Source organism: Wyeomyia smithii, chromosome 2 (assembly GCF_029784165.1).
Source record: "Wyeomyia smithii strain HCP4-BCI-WySm-NY-G18 chromosome 2, ASM2978416v1, whole genome shotgun sequence".
NCBI classification, from domain to species: Eukaryota; Metazoa; Arthropoda; class Insecta; order Diptera; family Culicidae; genus Wyeomyia; species Wyeomyia smithii.
Window position 1 is genome coordinate 100,935,885 of NC_073695.1, and position 20,167 is coordinate 100,956,051.

Consider the following 20,167-nt stretch of genomic DNA (forward strand, 5'->3'; position numbering starts at 1 on the left):
CTTCCGACGATGTAATGGCGACAGAAAAAGCGAGGAAAACGTTCGACTAATCAATTATTGTTGAGCAGTTGCACAGTTGTCCCAGCCAGTCTACAATGACAACGACAACAGCTAAAGCTCCAGTGAAAAATGATCATCGATAGATTTTCCAATTCTCAATATTGGTTATGTCGATTGTAAGAAGCATGTGTACTAAATTGGGAGTCATTAGGATTCAATAGTCTCTTGATTAAAGTGAGTTTAATGAAATGAAACGTGAATGAATGAATCATCCCGATGAGACAATGTTGATACGTGACGATTTCATCTCAGGACTCCAGTGAAATTGATATTAATAATTTGTGAAATGGAAGCTAATGGTGCTTTGTTTTTGAGCATCGGGGCACTCTAAATTATTAGAATGATATGACAATCAGCATATTATTACGATCGATGGATGTATAGCCTAGAGGGCTTATTTTAATAATTGTTTTGTTGTCTGTTCGCTAACGCTACGTTTTTATTGTTTTCGTTCATTTCAGGCGATATACGACATGTTGGGAGCGTGCTCATCGAACAAACCGGCAGATTCGGCGGAGGAGCGTGCGAAAAACATTTTCGCCAAGATGGACGAAAATAACGATGGCCAATTGACGCAGGACGAGTTCCTCAAAGGCTGTCTGCAGGATGAAGAACTGTCTAAAATGCTGGCACCTTAAGCTTAATTCAAAAACACAGAATAAATAAAAAGTAGCTACGCTAGATATTCTTATCATTTAAGCATCGCAGAGTAGACAAAAAAATCAACAGAACAGGCCACAAAACAGTTGTTTGTAGGGTATTTCACTTACACATAAAATTAGCGATGAATGTTGCGATAAACACATCCGAATTGAACATTGTCAGTGACACAAAAAGTCAAGGCCCCCCATAAATTAGCGGAGAGAAGTATGAAATTCGAGTAAAAACAACCATTAGGGAATTTTCGCGAGTAAGTAAATAATCACAAATTTCATAAAAAAAAAAACAAACCAAATGTATAACCGCCGAAGCAGTAACTTGCTACCGGCGAACGAATTGAATTTTGCTAGTCTGAACCAGCAACAAGAAGCAGGAAAGACGAGTACTCATAGTTAAGGGCGGAAGGCATGATATTGAAAAAAAAATATATATATATATATATATATATATATTTATTAAAGCGGTAACTTTTCACCACAACACCCGAGTATTACACAAAATCACAAAAAAGAACGCAGATAAATGAGTAAATTGTTAAGGTTTTTTGTTTACCAGTGCAGGCCATATGAATAATGGCAAAACATACTGACACAGAAAAAAATAAAGGCAAATTGTTATTTTCCGAAGCGTAAATTAATACAATTGCAAAACCTCACGCTAAAACAGGGCCGAATTGCGATGCGAAACCAAGATAGAGACAAAAACAATACGATAATCATTCGAGTAGTTATGCAAGTGCGCTATGATAGGACAGACAAGCTAACCATTATCAGATCATTTTTACAAACATGATAGATGGGCAGTATTTGGCCACATATAAAGATACAAACAAAAATTGTCGATTGTTGAATACGTAGCTGCAGCCCATCGTTGCATCCGGCAAGATAATGGACGTGTGAATTCACCAATCCTCGCAGTGCAATTATCATTTTATGAAGGTATTTAAAAACCGATTCGTTAGTTTTTGTCACAATCAAAACCGGTCTTACGGCGGAATTCATTTTCTTTCTTGTTTTAGGACAAGCATGCAGCTCCTACCGTGCAAGCAAATGTCATTTGGTTAAAATTTCCCTAGTTCATACAGTAGTGGTGAATTTTCAAGTGCATTATTTTTCGGTGTTTTTTTCTACCACCCAAACGGGTAGGTGTTGACCCTAATTAAGATAGATAGCGCTGGAGCACAGCTCCGGTTAAGTGGCCCAACAAGCTTTACATTCGGTATCAATTAGTACCAATCATACCAAACCAATATTTGATGAGTAATTCAGAAACTTTAACTCTTTCATTCGAAACATTCGAGTTGCATTTTCACTTTAGAAAACTAGATTTTTTTTCTAACATTATTTGCCGGGTTTTCCATTCGAACCCATACGTGTATTAGCATAGGAACGAGGGCACAAGGTATTGCCAATAACGATTTCATTCCATATTCTTTACACGCAACCCACTCATTCGCAAACCGAACAATGGGAAACTTTATTCATATATTGCTCGGCGTAAATGTATGTGTACACCGTACGTAGAAGCTCGCAGGCGGGAGCTCAGCTAGTCTCTGCCACTTTTGGCGACCATTTTTATCGTTCGATGATGGCTTTGCTAAATGCAGTGCGTTGCGAGGGTTAACGAGAAAAAAAATTTATCACTGCTTTTGGAAGCATTCCGCAGAAAACTTTTGCTATAATCAACTCAAATCACTGCAAACCCATGTTTTCGCAGCTCACGGCTATCGGGATCCTATCAAAGCAGATTGAACTTTACAGTAAAAAATAAAATCCTAACCTTCAAGTTCAGCTCCAGTTGACATTAGTTGTTAAAAGGCTTAGAACGATTCACGAATAATAAAAAAACATCAGCGTTGCGTTGGTTGGATTAGTCGTCGTTGATTGATTTATTCGATTCCTTTATTGTACGTCACTGCCGAGTAGAGCTTAGTTAACGCGAAAGTAAAAGCCCGCGGGCTCTCGAAAAAATCAATAGACGTCCGAATAGCGTCCAACAGCGTTTTCAGACAATCCGTCAATGACGGACAACAACATGGCAGCAAATTGCTCGATTATTATCGTCTCTTTTTGTTTTCGCTGGATTTTTTTTTTGCTTTACTACGTTATTGTCAAAACAAGTGGAAACAAGTTTGATTCCAATGCCATAAATCACCGATAGATTTATTTTCTGGGCTGCCGAGCAGCAGATTTATTCCGACGCCAACAAAGAACGCATCCGGGCCGGCATGATTTGGGTTTTTTCTTCTTCTTTGGATCAGGCCGGATGATGACTGGGACTTTAATAGTAATTTTGGCAGGCTTAAGATGAATATAGTGAATTACCTATTATTTCATAAGATTACGTGTATTGAAGTCTGCATTCGTTACGATGAAGAGCCGATAGCATTTTTTTGTGCGAATCAAGAAAACAAACTTCTTGCTGGAAACGTACTCCCTACGATTCAAGTAATTGAACTGTAAAAGCAAAATGAAGCTCTTGAAAATAGCGATGCGGCGGTTTTCTGGCTTTCCTCGATCTACGTGACTCTACCGGTCTTATAGCTTCGCCCCCCGAAGGCGCCCTGTCTAGATTGAAACAATCAAGGAAATTTGGATTACGCGAAACAAAATTCTGAAAATAGGTGAATGCAATCTTGCAATCACAAAAAATACCTTCAATTGAGAATGTTCGGTTCCGAAATAGCGGGGATTTATTTTTAGATATCGAGGATCATTATTTTTCCGATACTGCCGAAACGCAATTGTTAACAGAAACAGTATCGCAAAGAAAATGGGCGAAAAGCTCTGGCATTTCTTTTATCAGATTCATCCCCGTTATCGTTTCTGCGTGATGTTTTGATTGGAAAGACATTGAGGGCGAAACGGAACAGTATTTTTCCGATCAATTTTAACCACAATTTCCTTTGGGTGTTTGGAACGTAGTACACACGTTAACGAAGCACTATTTCCGAGCCCCGAAAACGGAAACAATAAAGGTTTTCACTCAAAATTTTATTCGTCTATTAACTGCGTACGTGAACTTAAAATGTCCCTCGACAACCCTTGTAACGTGCTTCACACAGCTGGAATGTTGTATGAACACTGCTATTCACTGATTTTCCCGCCTAGCGTACTCTCTGTCTGTAAACCGTGAAGCCTTTTAGCTACCAATTGTATATTTTTAGAAGCAGTCAGATGTATTTTTGTAAATATTTTTATAGCATTGAACATGAACCTAACTTCGTTTCCACCAGTCTACCCTAAGAAGTGTACAATTTTCTAGTTTAGTGAATCTTTCGTGTTCGGTTCAATTTTTGGGCAATTTTTCCTACTACCAAGACGAGATCACTTTTCTATCAAAACTCTCGAACTACTGATACTAAGTTAAGCGAACATAAAAAAAATACAAAGTTTACGGCAAGTCTTATACTTCATATATTTAAATAAAAAGGAAAAATACCACAAAAACTACTAAATGTGAAACACGAATCCATTTTTGCACAAAACTTTAACATGTGTTAGCACAAGCAAAAAAGAAAGAAAACAGAAGATAAGTAAAATATTTAAAGTATTTAGCAAACTCAGATCAAACAACTGTCAAAACTAACTATAGAATGCGAACAGAGTCAAGCTGAAAGCTGATATGATAAAAGAGAACGAGCATTATTCAAAGCAGTCGTCATCTATAAATCTCTCTTTTCAAGAAAGTGAATGTTAATATAGCCTATATACTATTAGAATAGATAAAAACTGAAAAGAGCAACACATGCAAACCTAAGAAAAAGAAAACAAAAAACACTAGACACTTAGCACTCAGAACACTCGGATTATTCCTTTCTTTCGTTTTCAATTATTTCTCGAAGAACAATCGCAAAACAATGATAACGAATTTTTGAAAATCCCGCGCTTTATGACCATAATGAAAAAAAAGAGAGGAGAAAACACCAAAAAAATTAACAAACCTTTGACAAAAACATGCAAAACACAAGAAATTCGAACAAAAAAAAATCAAATTAATGTTACTACCAAGTCCTTTGAGAACGTGAAAACAAATTCTGGCTGTTTATGGCTTACGAGAAGTAACACGAAGAACAGAAAACAAAAATACATGTAGTCAATACAAAGTGACAACAAAAAATATTCGCCATCAAGCTTGCGCTGTGGTTTCCTTTCATCTCTCACCACCAGAAAAACGGCGACGGTTTTACTGTGCTCTTTTCGCTTTCGACCGTGCCATTGTGTAGTGTTTTTTTTTTCTTGTTGTAAACTGCTGTGGGTTTGGGATTGACAGCAGATAAAAGTATGTTGTCACCTTCGATTAGGGGCCTCAGTGGTGGTGGATCCGCTCGAGCGTGCTGCGTGACACAAGCTGTGTCCTTTTACCGGTGTGACGCAGCTGACAGCCGACCGTTTGATAGAGGAATTTAATTTAAAGGTGTTTGCTATCGTTTAGTGAACGGTTCATCCTAATTTATGCAGATTGTTCCGTATTGTATACTTTTTATTAGATTCTAGCAGAAAATTGCGAAGCTGTTTGCTAAAGACCAAACGTAAATACGTAAATCTTTGGCTTCACTAGAATGCTACAAATTGTACGAATCTGTACTGTGATTTACATATATATTAATATTTTTTTCGTATATTTAGGAGAATTAGATAACATCACATGACATTTTGACAGCAGAACTCTTGTTTCAATTATCACAAAATTTCATCCATAATAAACAATGCACCTCCATCGATACCGATGATAAAGTGAACGCATGGTTATTTTCTAGCAGTACCAGAGTTTCACCCATTCTTTTGATGGAATTCAACTATTCGCTTACTGCTGTGTATTTCCACGCTAACAGGTAAATGATAAAACATGAGTATTTTTTATATGAATGTAACTTTGTATATGTTTTTGACTAGAGGAGACATGTCTTTTCAACAGGTATTTGAACTATTTTGACTCAAAAGTAATTGTAAAAACAATGTTGTATATATAAACGATGGATTTTAATAATCACGTATCGTTGGATAGATAAAAAAAATTAATAATTGATATATCAGTTATCATTACTACTTCATTGCTCAGCAGCGAAAATTGATGAAAAGTTTCAAGATAGAATTTCCGCGAACAAAACCAATCTCGTGCGATCATGCCTAGCACGGACACCACGAGCAGATGCCAACCGTCTATCTTGTTTTTTCAAAGGAGGGTTTGTTAGTATCTTAGGTATTTATGATAAATATAAGTAAATAATGAGTTTGTGTGGCCAATCACAAATGACCATTTCTCAACACTGTTAGAAATTTGTAATTTTAATTGTTAGGATTTGTTTGCTTCCGCAATTCGGACTTATCATTCGTAGGGATTTAAACCTACTTGTCGAAAAAGGGAAATGAACTTACAACTAAATTGATTGCTAACTTATTGGCTATAAGGAGAGGTTATCGTAGCAATTGAGGATTGCAACGATTTTTATCGAAAATTGTTAATAATTTTATTTGACATAGTATTAGTGGTGTTGAAACATTAACACCAGTAAGTCTATTATTTCGAGTATACCAAACCAAGGAGGACGCTTCAAAATCATTTTCAGAATTTTATTCTGAATTCTTTGAAGCGTTTTCTTCCTTGTTATACAACAACTCAACCAAATCGGTACAGCATAAAGCATTGCTGCTCTGAAAATTTGTTTGTAAATCAACAGTTTAGTTTAGAATTCCTGTTAATGAGAGTATATTTGATGCACTTTGATTGTATATACTTAATGTGCTTTTTGAAAATAAGATTTTTATCGTAAATTAGTCCCAAGTACTTAACCTTGTCAGACCAACTTAAAATAATTGTCTATCCTTTTATCTTCTATATTAGTATCAGGAAACATTTTTGAGGAATCTCCCCGTCCCAACAGGTCTTCTAATATTTGCCACCATGAGCCTAGACTATGTTGATATCTCGAAGGTAAAGTTTATCTAGAAGGTGCGTAGCAACCTGCAGTGAGAATGTTAATAAAATTGATGTCTTGAAGGAAAACATGCTGGTACTGGCAACAGCAAACTTGATACGGGCACTTAGAGTGGTGCGTGCTTTATTAAACCAAGCCAAAGCATACTGTTTCCAAAATTGTAAAAATGTGGTCGAAATTATTTTGACCTGAAAACTTAAATTTCAAAGCCGCATTGTCTTCGGTAAAGTTCACGTCAATTTACACTGATTACTTTTCACTCAAAAAACAAAAATTTTAAAGTCGTAGTGTCTTCAGCAAAGATGTTTTATTATTTATACTTCGTTTTAAATGAGTTGGAATTTTGTGATAAATCTACCTTAAAGTGTGTCTCACTTTAGTTTTATTTTTCTCATTTTTGCATATTAACAATCTACTTTGCTGAGTGAAGTTGCAGCACAATTTTATAAGAAACAACTTTTTGAAGGCACTGCGGCTCTCAAATCATTTTTTTTCGGGTCAAAATAATTTTGATCCCGTTTTTGCAGCTTTGAAAACAGTGTGCAAAGGCGAGCATCACACAATCGGCATTTCAAAAGCTAGATGCAAAAAATGCAAATAGTAAAAATAAGCCAGATGAAAAATGGTCGATTGAAATGGTTGCCCATTTTAATATAAATTATTCAGTCACGATGTCACCGTTTTAAATCTAAGTCGGTTTTAATGTATTGGATATTACATGGGATCATGTAGGACACCTGAGCAATTCTTTTAAAAAACGTCTATTATTTCTAATTTTATTTTTTGTTTGGCTGAAACTTTGCACAGATGGCTGAAACTTTGTAAAGATGTCATTTTGTGCTATCAGCAATTTTTTTATCCCGACTCATTTTTGGGAAGTACTTATGTAAAAAGGTATTGATTATTACAAATCTTTTTAGAGCCAGAACGGTGTGTTTGATCGGTGTGACAACTTCAATAAAGTTGTAGATGGTAATTTTGTCTCTCAAGAAAAAAAAATATGAAAAAAAAAATTAATAATAATTATCTAAAAATTATGTGGGTATGTGCCTAAGTGCACAAACGCAGGTTTAACGTGTAGAACTACGAATGGTATGGATATTAAACTGGAGGTCCGTTGCCTTCTAAACAGGTATGCTAGTACATTGCTGCATCATTAGTTTTCTCCAAGAGATTGGCTCACATGCGATATCGATACCAATAAGCATTATTATCCAATAATTTAGTCTGTCTCTCTGATGTCTGTGTAGAGGAAACAAATTTTCAGTACCTTAGAACAAAACTGAACAAAAATTGCAATGAACGATCTACAAGCATCTGCCAGCAATAATACCAGAACTGACGAAAATTCCACAAAACAAAGATGTTGTATACCATCGACAGATGTGAAAGTTTACATGCAATCATTTAGCCTGCTTATCTGATGTCTGTGTTAGGGAAATAAACCAACCACAAATGCATCGCAAATTTTTGGTACAAGGAAAAGCAAACACAATTTACTAAAAAAAGGTTTACAGGAAAACGCAACTGACAAAATTCTACATAACGAAGACGGTATACACCATTGGTCGATAAGAAAATTTTGTCCAATGATATGCCATTTGGGTAACATTGCTAGTCTATTAAATTATATTTGCAATCACACCTTTCTGATTTCCATGTTAGGGAAATAACTCTTCACTACAAGGGACTACAAAGACAACTAGTGGTTAAGTTATGCTCGAAAACTACAAAACGTTAACTGAACATTAATGGCTGTCCGATTAGAGTGAAATGGAAAGAAGAGCTAAACTTTTTTACAGTGAAAATATTTTTTGGAAGGAGAAAACTATAATCTGCAACTTTGCCAAAAACACTATACCAATCGAATAAACCGTTTAGACGCTAGCAATATCTCTATCATAATAGACACTTCGCGCAGGAGATAACCCCAAAGATTGATGTACGTCAGCACAAAATTCATGACATAATTCTCTGCGACGACCTACAACTTTGCTGAAGACACCACATAAATCTAACAAACCATATTTTCTTTGATAAAAATATAGTTAGTTTCGCAAATTTTAATGTTTTAAGGGATGACTTATAAGAAATTGTCTGAAACGGGCACTTCTTGGAAAAAAATTTTATCTTACAAATGAACTTCAAATCCGTTCATGTGTAAATAAGAATGTAATACAGTCAGAATCTGTTTCTTATAAACTGTGGCTTTGCTTGAGGCAGCACAAGAAAGATTTTGTTTCTGTATAACCAGAGACAGGACGAAAATATAATTTTCAATTAAAACTCGTCACGTAACGGCCAAACAATTACCGCTCAGATTCATTGCAAATGAACCGAGTTTCGCTTTGGAATTTCGAATTCGTCTCTTACTTAATTTATGTTTTGCTGCCAGATAGTGAACAGAAGACTGGTAACCTTAGCTTCAGTTGAGGTTTATTCATAGAGGTTTTGTTTTTAAATTGAAGGTATTTTCATAAGATTTAGCGTAACCTTTGGTCCAGCTGAAGTGTAATCTGTCGTAGTTAGAACAATGTTTTAGCACGCATTTTTTATCGTTGCAATTCAAATAATTATCTAGTTTTTAAATTTGTCCATTATTTCTGCCTATCCGAATATTATTTGAACAAAAAATTACTAAGCCCAACGAGTTTCGGCAGCATAACTGAATTCGTTCCATTAACAATTCCTAATTAATATTTACAGCCGCAATTAAACGATCGAAACTTAATGGCGTCAAAGAATGTAACACTTTATTGTGCCAGACGATACGCACGGTAGGTTCCTAACGAAGCTGGTTCACATAGTACCTACTATCGTAAACCATTTCAAATATCTTATCTTTCCCTGTTCTGTTCTGGGTAAGAAAATTCAAGTGTTACAAATAAAATTTTTTATTTTCAATTTCATCCACTCCAAATTGAATCGAAAACAATATTGAGTGGAAACGTGGTGTGGGTGGCATCCACCAGGGTAGAGAGATTCCGATGTCCCCGCGGAGAGCAGAAACATTGACTATGAAAGAATAAATGCTGCAGCACTGCGTCTGGACAGATGGGCTTCAGCTTCGGTACCCGGGGATATCCCGTCGTCAGCAACCGGGCAGAATGAGAAGACTACAATAAAAAATGTCGCTCACGAAACAAAACAGCCTCGGGCGAACGGTGAAACAAGTACCTCTGACAACGATAATTGAATTTCCACCCACCGAGCTATCCGGTCAACAGTGCTGTAGAAGGGCGCAAAAGTTGAGGAAAAGTCTGATCGGTTGTTCAGCCGCTTTTCCCATTTCCCATAAACTAATGTTTTATAAAGGTAAAATATATCCAGTCTTATTCTCCTATCATGCCACGTAAATTGACTATCATTTACGATCGCTCAGTTGCATTCAACAAACGAACATAAGCAATCTCTTTTTTCGCTTTTAAAGGAGAAAAGTCTCTTATTGTCACGCCTTTAAAGGTTTACAATTCCATCAAAAAACAAAGTCAAATAAAAGGCGAATCGCCAGCAGTGAAGCTGCAGCCTTCCATGAAAAATTCATCGGTCATTTTTGGTCTCGACGTGAGGTTTCTATCGATAGGAGTCCACTAAAATAACACAAGGTCTCCAGATTGATGTAGCAGCATTCAATCAACCGGTATCCTTTTATCTGTCCTTTGCAGATGCAATACTGAGAGTAAGAAATTAAAAACTGCCTCACAAGGTTAGTGGCTCAAATTAGGTTCCATCTCTGTAGGAGAATTGATTGAATTCTGACTCGTCCCGCACGTATTCTTTTATCATTGATTCAGTCTGAGGAGCAGTAGAATAAAATGGTCGAGGTAGAAATTCACAGCAACGATACATCCCAGCGGGTTCCCTGCAGACCTATTTTGCCAGCCAGCGGCGGGTTCGTTTGCTGCTGTTTTCACAGTACAGGACGGCTATCACTGTTTGTAAAATCGAATCAGCTTCCACACGGCATCGCCTGGTTCCCTCCCGAGAGCCTTCCGGGTTCCATAGTCATTATTCTTTGCCCATTTGGTCGACCCAGATGGAATCATCGGATTCAATTAGCTCATAATGAAGAAGGCCAACCATCGTTTAATGGAGGGGCCGCAGTGTAATAAGGTTAGCAATGGCCCCCTTACTGTTTCGCGCTACGTGGACGTATTTTTTCATGCATTGACACGCTGAACAGCGCTTCATCGATGTGGGGTTCATGGGAAAAACGTGAAAAAGTTTCCCCCTTATTATCATTGGTATTGCAAAACTCCAACGCTCGCAGGCGCAGGCAGGGAGGTATCGACTTTTTTTATCTTCTACGAATATTATCCGATGTAGTCTCCATGCGGCTTGTATATAAATAAATTTTGATTTTCCCAAAAATTTATAGTTTTTTTTTCACTGTGGGAAAAATTCAATCACTTGCTGTGATTCCGGTGAAAATAATTGGAAACACAGTTCGTTCAAAAAGTTCGTTCAACCGAAAATCATTTGACAGAAATCTTTTCACTTTATTCAATGTGTAATTGTCATGGGCCAACGCTCAGAACGTTAAGTTTACAACTTTGGTTTTCTTGGGATAGGAGGCTTGCTTTTTTATCAATCGTATAATTCATTCTCGAGTGGAATCGGTTGTAATTGTAGTTTGGGTCCTTTTTTGCGATTGTTGCTCATTTGGCTGCACCTGTAAATTGGTCTTGGAGTGTTTCTGGAAGTAACCTTACTCGAGGGATTAAGGATTCCCTAAAATAAAGAAGTTTTTGTGTCATATACTGCTGATTGCATAACAACTAAATATATGCTCTACCTACTCCCAACGGTTCTAGAACTCAATTGATAATTTTTGCTCATAAGCCTAAAGCTTGTTCTCTTAAACCAAACTATAAGCACGTTATCAAAATGAATGAGATTATTTGAGGTTATCTGACAAGAATAAGTACTTGGGACGTATCGTAAATTGTTACGATACAAATGATAATAATTAATCAGATCAATTCAACCAGCATGCAATCAAAGTGTGTTTATAATATGAGAAATCTGTCGTTAAAAATCGTAGCAATCCTCAATAGCCACTATGAGCTCTCTTCATAATCAATTAGTAGCAGTTATGTTAACTGTAACGTTATTTCCCTTTTCTTGACAAGCAAATTTAAATCTCTACGAATTATGAGCCTTAAGCAAACAAATTTTAAGTGTTCTAATTACACATTTGTAATAGTTTTGAGATATCACTATCAGTTTGCAGATATCAAACTCAAGTCATGAACAAACTCCCCCCATTAAAAACAACTTGGGTCGATCATTCTTCTCTATGCTGACCTAATTAAATTTTTACAGTGAAAACATCACAATTTTAAACTGAGCAACTGATAAAGCGTGTGAATTTATGCGTGTTTATACCTTTTTTATGCGGGTTGCAGGTATTACCTGTTCCTTTCCAAAAAAACTTCCAAAATCAAATTCCTCAACATGCACTGATCTTATCTCAAGTATTTTTTTCTTCTAATTTTTATACTGATACGTAGGTTGAAACATTTTATTTCTGCACAGTGTTATGTGCGAGTTAACTCTACTCTTCAGCTATTTTTTCTACAGTTTTCAACAGATATAATGCAAAATTTGTTACAAGTGATGTTTCTTCCCTCAGATCCTCTTCCCTCTGAATTTGCGCGATTTTTCAAGCAGATGTCGAAATTCGAGTGTTTTTTTTTTGCGATTTAGCGAAGGACTGCTATGGTGTATCTGTTTTTGTTTTCATTCCGCTTTTTGGCTGGAGCATACCAAGTAAATTATTCACTTTGCATAAAACCCAGTAATATAACCTCATGCCTCAGCTGGATTATTTTCGGGGCTTAAAATTGGATTAGCTTCGGCATTTACCCATTTTGCAGAAGAATATGCTAGTATCGGTTAAAATTTGGTGTCATGAAACTTGGAGAGCTTTCAAGAAGTCTGTTGAGGATATAAAATGAATTGTACATATGAAACTTGAATATTGTACAAATAATTACCAGCTAATTATACTGTGTGATCAACCACAAATGGTGATTTCTAAACATATTTGAGGCTTTGCTTTGAATTAGACAGCAGATATTTTTGAAAAATAATTGAAGCAAATAATTTGCTGGCGAACAAATATTGACCATCATTTCTAACAAATATTCGCTTCGTGTAAAGGCCCCTTTAGTGATGCTATACAGTTTGACGTCGTCAGTTTCATGTTTTAATAGAGTAGAGTAGTGAGGGGTAAAAGTACGCACTCAATTGGTTTTGCAACAGAACTATTGCAAACAATTATCATAAAATTTGGTTTTGTTTCCAAGCGGTACATGAACCTTTCGCCTCCAAAATGTATTACCAGAGTTTTTCGAATTTTGATTATAGCATGAGAATTTCACTTCTTAGAAACAATACTCAGATGCGAACTTTTACCCAGCATGCGGGGCAAAAGTACGCAGTTTACGGGGCAAAAGTTCACACTGTATGAACAGTGTATTTATTCCACTAAAAAAGTTTATTGTTTTTCGCAGGTTTTGCACTGATTCTTATTAGCTGCGTTAAAGCCGTGCCCCGCAATAATTTTCTTACTCACGGGAATTCGGTTTTCTGGAGATATGTTTGGGTGTTTTGGTGATATATCCCAAAAATTTACCTTCCAGAAGAGATTCCACTGGGACTTCTAGAGGCCATAGAAACAAATTAATAAAATTTATTTTCGGAATCGGAGGTGACACACAGAGACCCGAAAACGACTCCAGATACCATATTAGATTCCAAAAAAGCGACTTCCGGTTTCCGAGAAACAACCAAAAATCCTTCATTACCACCCAATACTGGTATTTTCGGAATCGAATTGATGCTCTGAGATCAGAAATCAACTTCAGACTTTATTTTTGAATCAAAGATGGTGACTTCCGGTTCGCGGTAAACAGTAAAAATTGACCAAATACCATCCCATATAAGTTATTTCGGAAACGAAATGATGCCAAGAGACCTGAAACGATCTACAGTGCGTTGGACATATGGAAAGTTTGGACAAAAGTTAAAATCCTTCGTGTAAGGCTTTTTTTCAGCACAATTTCTATTTGAACGACTTTTTTATGAAAAATGCTATACAAAAGACCAAAACTTTACTTATCTCCTAGGGTAAGTGAACCAATTATGGTACTAGTGACAAATTTAAATGTGTGATATAGTTTGATAATATTATGGACTAGAGAGTTAGATTTGATCGATTCACAACTGGCTCACTGGCTCTAGGAGCATCTTCCAATCCAAAATACTTCCACCGTTGTCGAGAAAACTCCATCATTTTTACTGCCAATTGATTGCTGATGCCACTTCTCAAATAAGGTTTTGTATTTCTGGCGCGCAAGTTGATCTACAAAAATGCAATAAAGTCTAAAATTCGCACAAATTAGCAGTTGAAGTTAATATCTATTGTTTCTTTGCCTTTCATAGTAACTTTCAACATAAATCTCAGATTGGTAAAGATTGGTAGATTTTTTCACGACTTGTTTGAAAATTTTGATGTTTTCCGTTTTTTTTTTTGTGAATAACTTTATGTTTACCGACTGATTCACGATGTTTCGCAACAAGAATCACTCTAAATTGTATATAAATGGATTATACAAACCTTTATTCATGTAATCCATGCCAAGTTTCGATAAGAAGTCACTTAGTTTTTGTGTATCAGAGAGAATGCGTTATGCGCCAATTTCAATCTTTTGAAACACGTGCTTTTTCACGCGCTAACCTTTGTTTTTGTTTCCACTTACTACGCGTGTCAGAGACGTCATAAACTTGAACAAAAACACTCATACGATGGTAGCAGGTTGCACTAACATAAAAACATAGTTTAAAATGACGAAAAAAAAACATCATATTTTCAACTTTTTCTATGGGTCAACGCACTGTGCGATCCCAGACGCCATCTTCAATTCCAAGATGGTAACTTCCGGTTTCCGGAACACAACCTAAAACGGTCGAATACCAATATGAGTATTTCAGGGATCGGGATGATGAAACTCCAAACGCGATTTTTAAATTCAAGATGGTAACTTCCGGTATCTGGAAAACATTCAAAATTGACCAAATACCATCGCATATGAGTATGATGCCAAGAGATCTGAATACGACACCAGACGAACCAGAAATCACCATCTAGAATTTGAAAATCGCGTCTGAAGTCGATTTCCGGTCTCAGGGCGTCATTCGATTTTAAGATATACACATATTGGGGGGTACTCGACCATTCTGGGTTGTTTCCTAGAAACCGGAAGTCGACCTCTTGGGATCCAAAATGGCGTCTGGGGTCATTTAATGGTCTCAGAGCATCATCCCGATTCCGAAAATACTCATATTACCTAGTATTTGAACACATTTTGTTGTTTTCCAGAAACCGGAAGACGCCTTCTGGAATCGAAAATGGTGTCTAGGGGCGTTATCCAGTCTCTGGACATCATCTCGATTACGGAGATACACATATTGAAGGGTATTCGACCATTTCAGGTTGCTTTCTAGAAACCGGAAGTCGCCATCTTGAAATTCAAAATGGCTTTTGGGCCATTTTCTGATCTGTGGACATCATCTCAGTTGCGAAAATAAATATTGGATGGTAATTTGGCCTTGTATTTTTCATTGTTTTTTTTTGCTTCTAGAAGCCCCTATCTATTCCGGAAGGACCATTTTGAAAGCATATCAACAAAACTATTGAATTGGTTGTAAGATTCCATTTAGAAAATCATGAAACCATAATATTCCTCAGTTTCGGAGCACATCCGCATATCACTAGTTATTTTTGAGTAATTTCTGTACAAAAACATAGTTATAAAACACATTTTTTCAATACGGTTAATGGCACTTAGTGCGTACTTTTGCCCCGCGGTTTATGCGTACTTACGCCATACAATGAGTTTTTCAACTGGTTTGAGTTTTATGACAAACATCAAAATATTTCCGGCAAAACAAATTCACCCTACAAACCACAATTATACAAAAGTTTTTTGGGCTCTGTTGTTTTCGAGTTTCTGTAGTTTCTGAATAGGTCAATCATAGTTCCCAAAACTAAAAAAATTAGATCAAAACAGCTCAAAACACAACTATCCTCATAGCTTCGCCCCATTTAAACGGAATCTTATGTGTTTACATGTGTGAATAACAGACGGTATAACACTGCAAATTCATACAATGTTGCCAGTTTATTTTGCTCGTATGCTTCGAAAAGGCCAATGCGTACTTTTACCCCGAGCTTACTTTTGCCCCTCACTACTCTATATAGTTTTATTGCACTTTTGCATAGAAAACTATAGTAAATCTTGCTGAATTTATCAAGAAACGCGGGAATCCCGGGATTCCGGGAAGCAATATTTCTGTTCCCGGGATTTGGGAAACCCGGGAAAAGGTAATTCCCGGGATTGCAAACCCTAGTGAAAGTTTCACTTTTTTGAAAGATGATAAAATGCACAGTCGGTATGCATGAAATTGTCGGTATGCATGAAATTGTTTCCCTTTGAAAATAAATTTCTTAGGAATGCATAAAATTTCGAGATCTGATGTTTTCTCAAAAACATCTTTTTACCTTTGTTATACTATTATTACCTTTGTTTTATTACCTTTGTTATACTAAACAAAGGTTATAAAATCGGTCGAAAAACGCAAAATAGATCCAAGGCCCGGAGGGCCGAACCGTATATACCATTCGACTCAGCTCGACGAACTGAGCAATGTCTGTTCGTGTGTATGTGTGTGTGTATGTGTGTGTGTGTGTGTGTGTGTGTGTGTGTATGTATGTATGTTGTCTGTATGTATGTGCCGCAAAATACTAACGCACCTTTCATATAGAACGCAATATCCGATTTTGAAGATCTTATACGCAAACGAAAGCTACTGCGGTCCCCCAGAATGCTACCGAGTGGATTTTTGATTAGTGGCTTAGTTCTCGAAATATTGATCAAAGAGTATTTTTTACATTAGAAATTTAACTTCCCAAGTAACACACAAAACATGTTAGAAAATAGATTACAACGAAAGTAGTCATAAAAGTGTACTACACGCGCAATTAAAAACTTGTGTTATTATATTGTGTTTGAAGTTGTTTTTCATCAGTAATACAACCGCATTTCAAAAACAAGCTCATTTTTTTCTGGTTTTGGAGATGTTTTTTAATAACATGAGTTCAAAAATAACAATCACTATCACTTGGTCTTTTCGTAAGACATTACACCATCTAATAACAACATTACGTACCTGTAAAATGCTTTTCCTTAGTACAACAGTCGTAGCATTCAACACTCAACTTAAAAATACTTGATCAAATTAATATTTAAATTATATGAACGATTTCTATATTTATTCGAAACGGGTCAAAACGTGCCATCAAAAGATAAACAAAACGCCTGCAGTGTAACCAATATCAATTCAGGTTTTTGTTATTGTATATCTAACAACGTTTTCTATTTTTGTTAGATTGTATATCCAGATAACGCTGAAGCTATGCGAAAACAATTGTAATATTCAAGCAAAAGAAACAACTCTTTTTGAAAGGTTGAAAATTATTTTTTGTCATCAATTTATAATCAATTAAAACTGCCACTGATAAAAGCTACTGTCGATCTAGTTGCACTGCGCCGACACAACACATTTGCGCATGCGCTGGTTAACAGTTGTCATAGCAACAGATTTGCGCATTGCCGTATTAGTACTCGAGATGTATTTTGCCACTTAATTCTATCAAGTTGGCTTGCTATCATGCTGTTATCGGTACTTGTTCTATTAGCCTTCATGTTTTGCGCTTTTCTGATGATAGAGATGTCATGGATTAGGTAACGACAACTATTCTATACCAACGTGTGTTACTTAAGTTTTAAGGCAAAATGAATGGCATGGAGAGCCATGTGTTATACACCAATCGAATCAGATCGACGAACTGAACGATTTCTGTATTTATGTGTATGTGTGCTTGTATGTATGTATCTGTAAATATGTTGTTTATATGTATAGTATATCAGAATCGAAACATAAAATTACAAAATAAACCCTCATTTTACAGAACGCATATTCCGATTTTGATATTCGCATGCTCAAATGAACGCTCTAGAGCTCTTTAAAAACCATACTAAGTGCGAGTTTTTATTGGTAGCTTGAATTGTAGAAATTTGACCAAAGTATATTTCAGACATGGGATATTTTACTTTTTGGATAATTCATCTCTCTTTCCCTGCTCTCTCTTCTTCTTTATCCCACTATTTCTTTTCTTTTTTCGTATCGTTATTTATTTCTCAAAAGAAAACAACAATCATCGACAACTTTGCATAATTTTTACACTCTTCGTAGCGCGGTGTAAATAAATTACCGTTTAGCTTTTTCTTAAAAATTTGAATTGGGTTTTAGAGAAAACTAAAATGCTCACTTAGCTCCTTTTCTGCCTTGTGATGCTTCCGTTCTCACTTACTTTGAAATATATATTAAATTGTACGTTGAACCCAGATTTGCGAAGAATAAGAATCTTTCACAGCTTTCGGGAGCCAAACATTGTAGCAAAATCTGATCTCACAGTGTTGAAATGTAACACAATTGCAGATATTTTGAAAAGCTTTACCAAAGATGTATAGACCTATTTACATACGAATATGTTAGTGCCACCCGTTTGCAATGCTACAATGCTTCTCGTTACCGCAGCAAGTTTTATAAAATCTTCATTTCGAATTTTATCATTCAGCCTAGACCATCGAAAAGAATAATGTTCTCGACTGCACTCTGAAAATCCAAAATTCGCAAATGTCGTAAAAACCTTCATTTTCAGACAATGCATTTGAAAAAGAATTAAGTTGACAACTTTCATGAACAGTTTTTTCCTGTATAATTCTGAACTATAATTTTTCGAGAACAGGTTTGTGAAAATTTGCTTCAATTCGTAAAAAATATAAGATGCTGATTCATAATTCTAGGTCCTGCGATTTTTAAAAATAAAGCGAAAGTGATATTCAAACCTGGATTACGGGGATTAAAAAAAAAGAACTGCAATAAACTAGCATACATATTTGCTTTTCTAGTAAGAAATCAGCATCATTGTTATCTATTGCTGTTTCCTCACGCTCGATTATTTCAAGAAAAAAATTTAGTTTCTTCTATCTAGCATTTAAATGTTGGTTTGTGATCAAAAATATAACACTCATATACTCCAGTGACAACATCCATAATATTTGCGAAACCCACGTCAAGCTTTAATTCGATGATGGTATTTGGTTCACCCTCTGAAAACTATTTTTTAAATTCGTTTTATTCATTATTGGAATTGGACTTACGTTGGAATACGATTTGTGGTTTAGTGGTCTAATAAGTATAAAGTAATAGGTAGTTAGTATAACAAAGGTTTCTGCATCACTAGGTGGATTGATTCAGGTTTTTTAAATTGGACTTCCAGTTCGGAAACTCTACTCTCAGAAAGTCGATTGGAACAAATTAAAAATAACACCAGATCTCGACGATCCATACTCTCCTACGACATTTGACATCACCATTCCAAGTTTTGTTTCTTGCGTCAGAAAAGTAAAACTTTGACCGTTTTGAGACACAACTTCAGGAAGTCCGATTGTAAAGGCTAAGTTAATCTTTTAAACATTTGCTAGACTCTTGTTATATATAAGTCCCCGTACGTGCGTAGAAAATAACGACCGCCCGTAATCAAGTCTGTTGCTAGATTGATTCTATTGAAAAAATTCTTTTCAAACCATGAATCTTACACTTCCAGCCTTCAGGGGGTACGCGAAAGAAAAATCAGTAATGGCAGGCTAAGCATTTTTCTTTATAATACTTCATTTGTTGCTCAAATTTGCTCTTAAAACATAACTATAATAGCAATCAAACAAACCATAGTTCAATTTGAAACCTGAGCCTTAACCAAATTTACTACTACTCTCTCTCACTCTGCAAGAACATTCCACGCGGACAAAAAAAAAGGTTGAGAACCGCGCGCTGCGCTGGCGTAGAGAATTCGAAACAGAAAATTTTTTGTAACTATCCTCCAAAGAATTTTGACTCAATGAAGCCGCTAGACCTGCGATTATAATTGTCAAACAACAATAAGAATGCCATCCTGTCCGATGTATAACAACGGACTTTTGCTATCTTTATCTCTACTTAAAAAGCATCGCCGGTTCGTATGTGCGCTTTTTAGCGCTTAATATAAACCAGTTTTTCATCATCATGTCTACCTTGGAATCCTTTAAAAGTTTTCATAAACCAGACGGAACAGTAAATTGTAGGTATAATTGTGTTTCTTGTTCACAAGTTGAGTGGAACAATCAGGAAGCCCACTCTGTCTCGCTCCGTTACTCGTTCACTCGTCTTCCACCATCTTGAACTGGAAAAAAATGCACGCTGCCTCAAGTGGATATGGCCAGCACTTTCCTGAATCAGACAAACCTTCCAATTGGTACTGCAGTGCATTTCCGCATCACCACTGGTCGGGCACCGTACGTGGGCGGAAATTTGATTAAATCAGTGCGTATAAAATTGAAA

The 20,167-nt window shown here is 36.1% G+C and overlaps 2 protein-coding genes across 9 annotated transcripts in view; both read left to right on the forward strand.

Annotated features, from left to right (window-relative positions):
- The window catches only part of LOC129724684 (neuronal calcium sensor 2), a 273,798-nt gene extending 268,946 nt beyond the window's left edge, over nucleotides 1–4,852 (forward strand). For all 7 annotated transcript variants that reach the window (XM_055679786.1, XM_055679780.1, XM_055679781.1 and 4 more), the window contains one exon: nucleotides 522–4,852. In XM_055679786.1, coding sequence (XP_055535761.1) covers nucleotides 522–698 — 177 coding nt within the window. In that variant the 3' untranslated portion in view covers nucleotides 699–4,852. The remainder of the gene's footprint in view (nucleotides 1–521) is intronic.
- Nucleotides 1–20,167, forward strand: part of LOC129724685 (neurocalcin homolog) — a 324,802-nt gene that overhangs the window by 281,804 nt on the left and 22,831 nt on the right. The window contains exon 1 of one of the 2 annotated variants that reach the window (XM_055679788.1): nucleotides 14,181–20,149. The exons of the other annotated variant lie outside the window; for it this stretch is intronic. The gene's annotated coding sequence lies outside the window, so the exon portion shown is untranslated. Of the gene's footprint in view, nucleotides 1–14,180; nucleotides 20,150–20,167 lie in introns of those variants that run through there. 2 annotated transcript variants of the gene reach the window in all.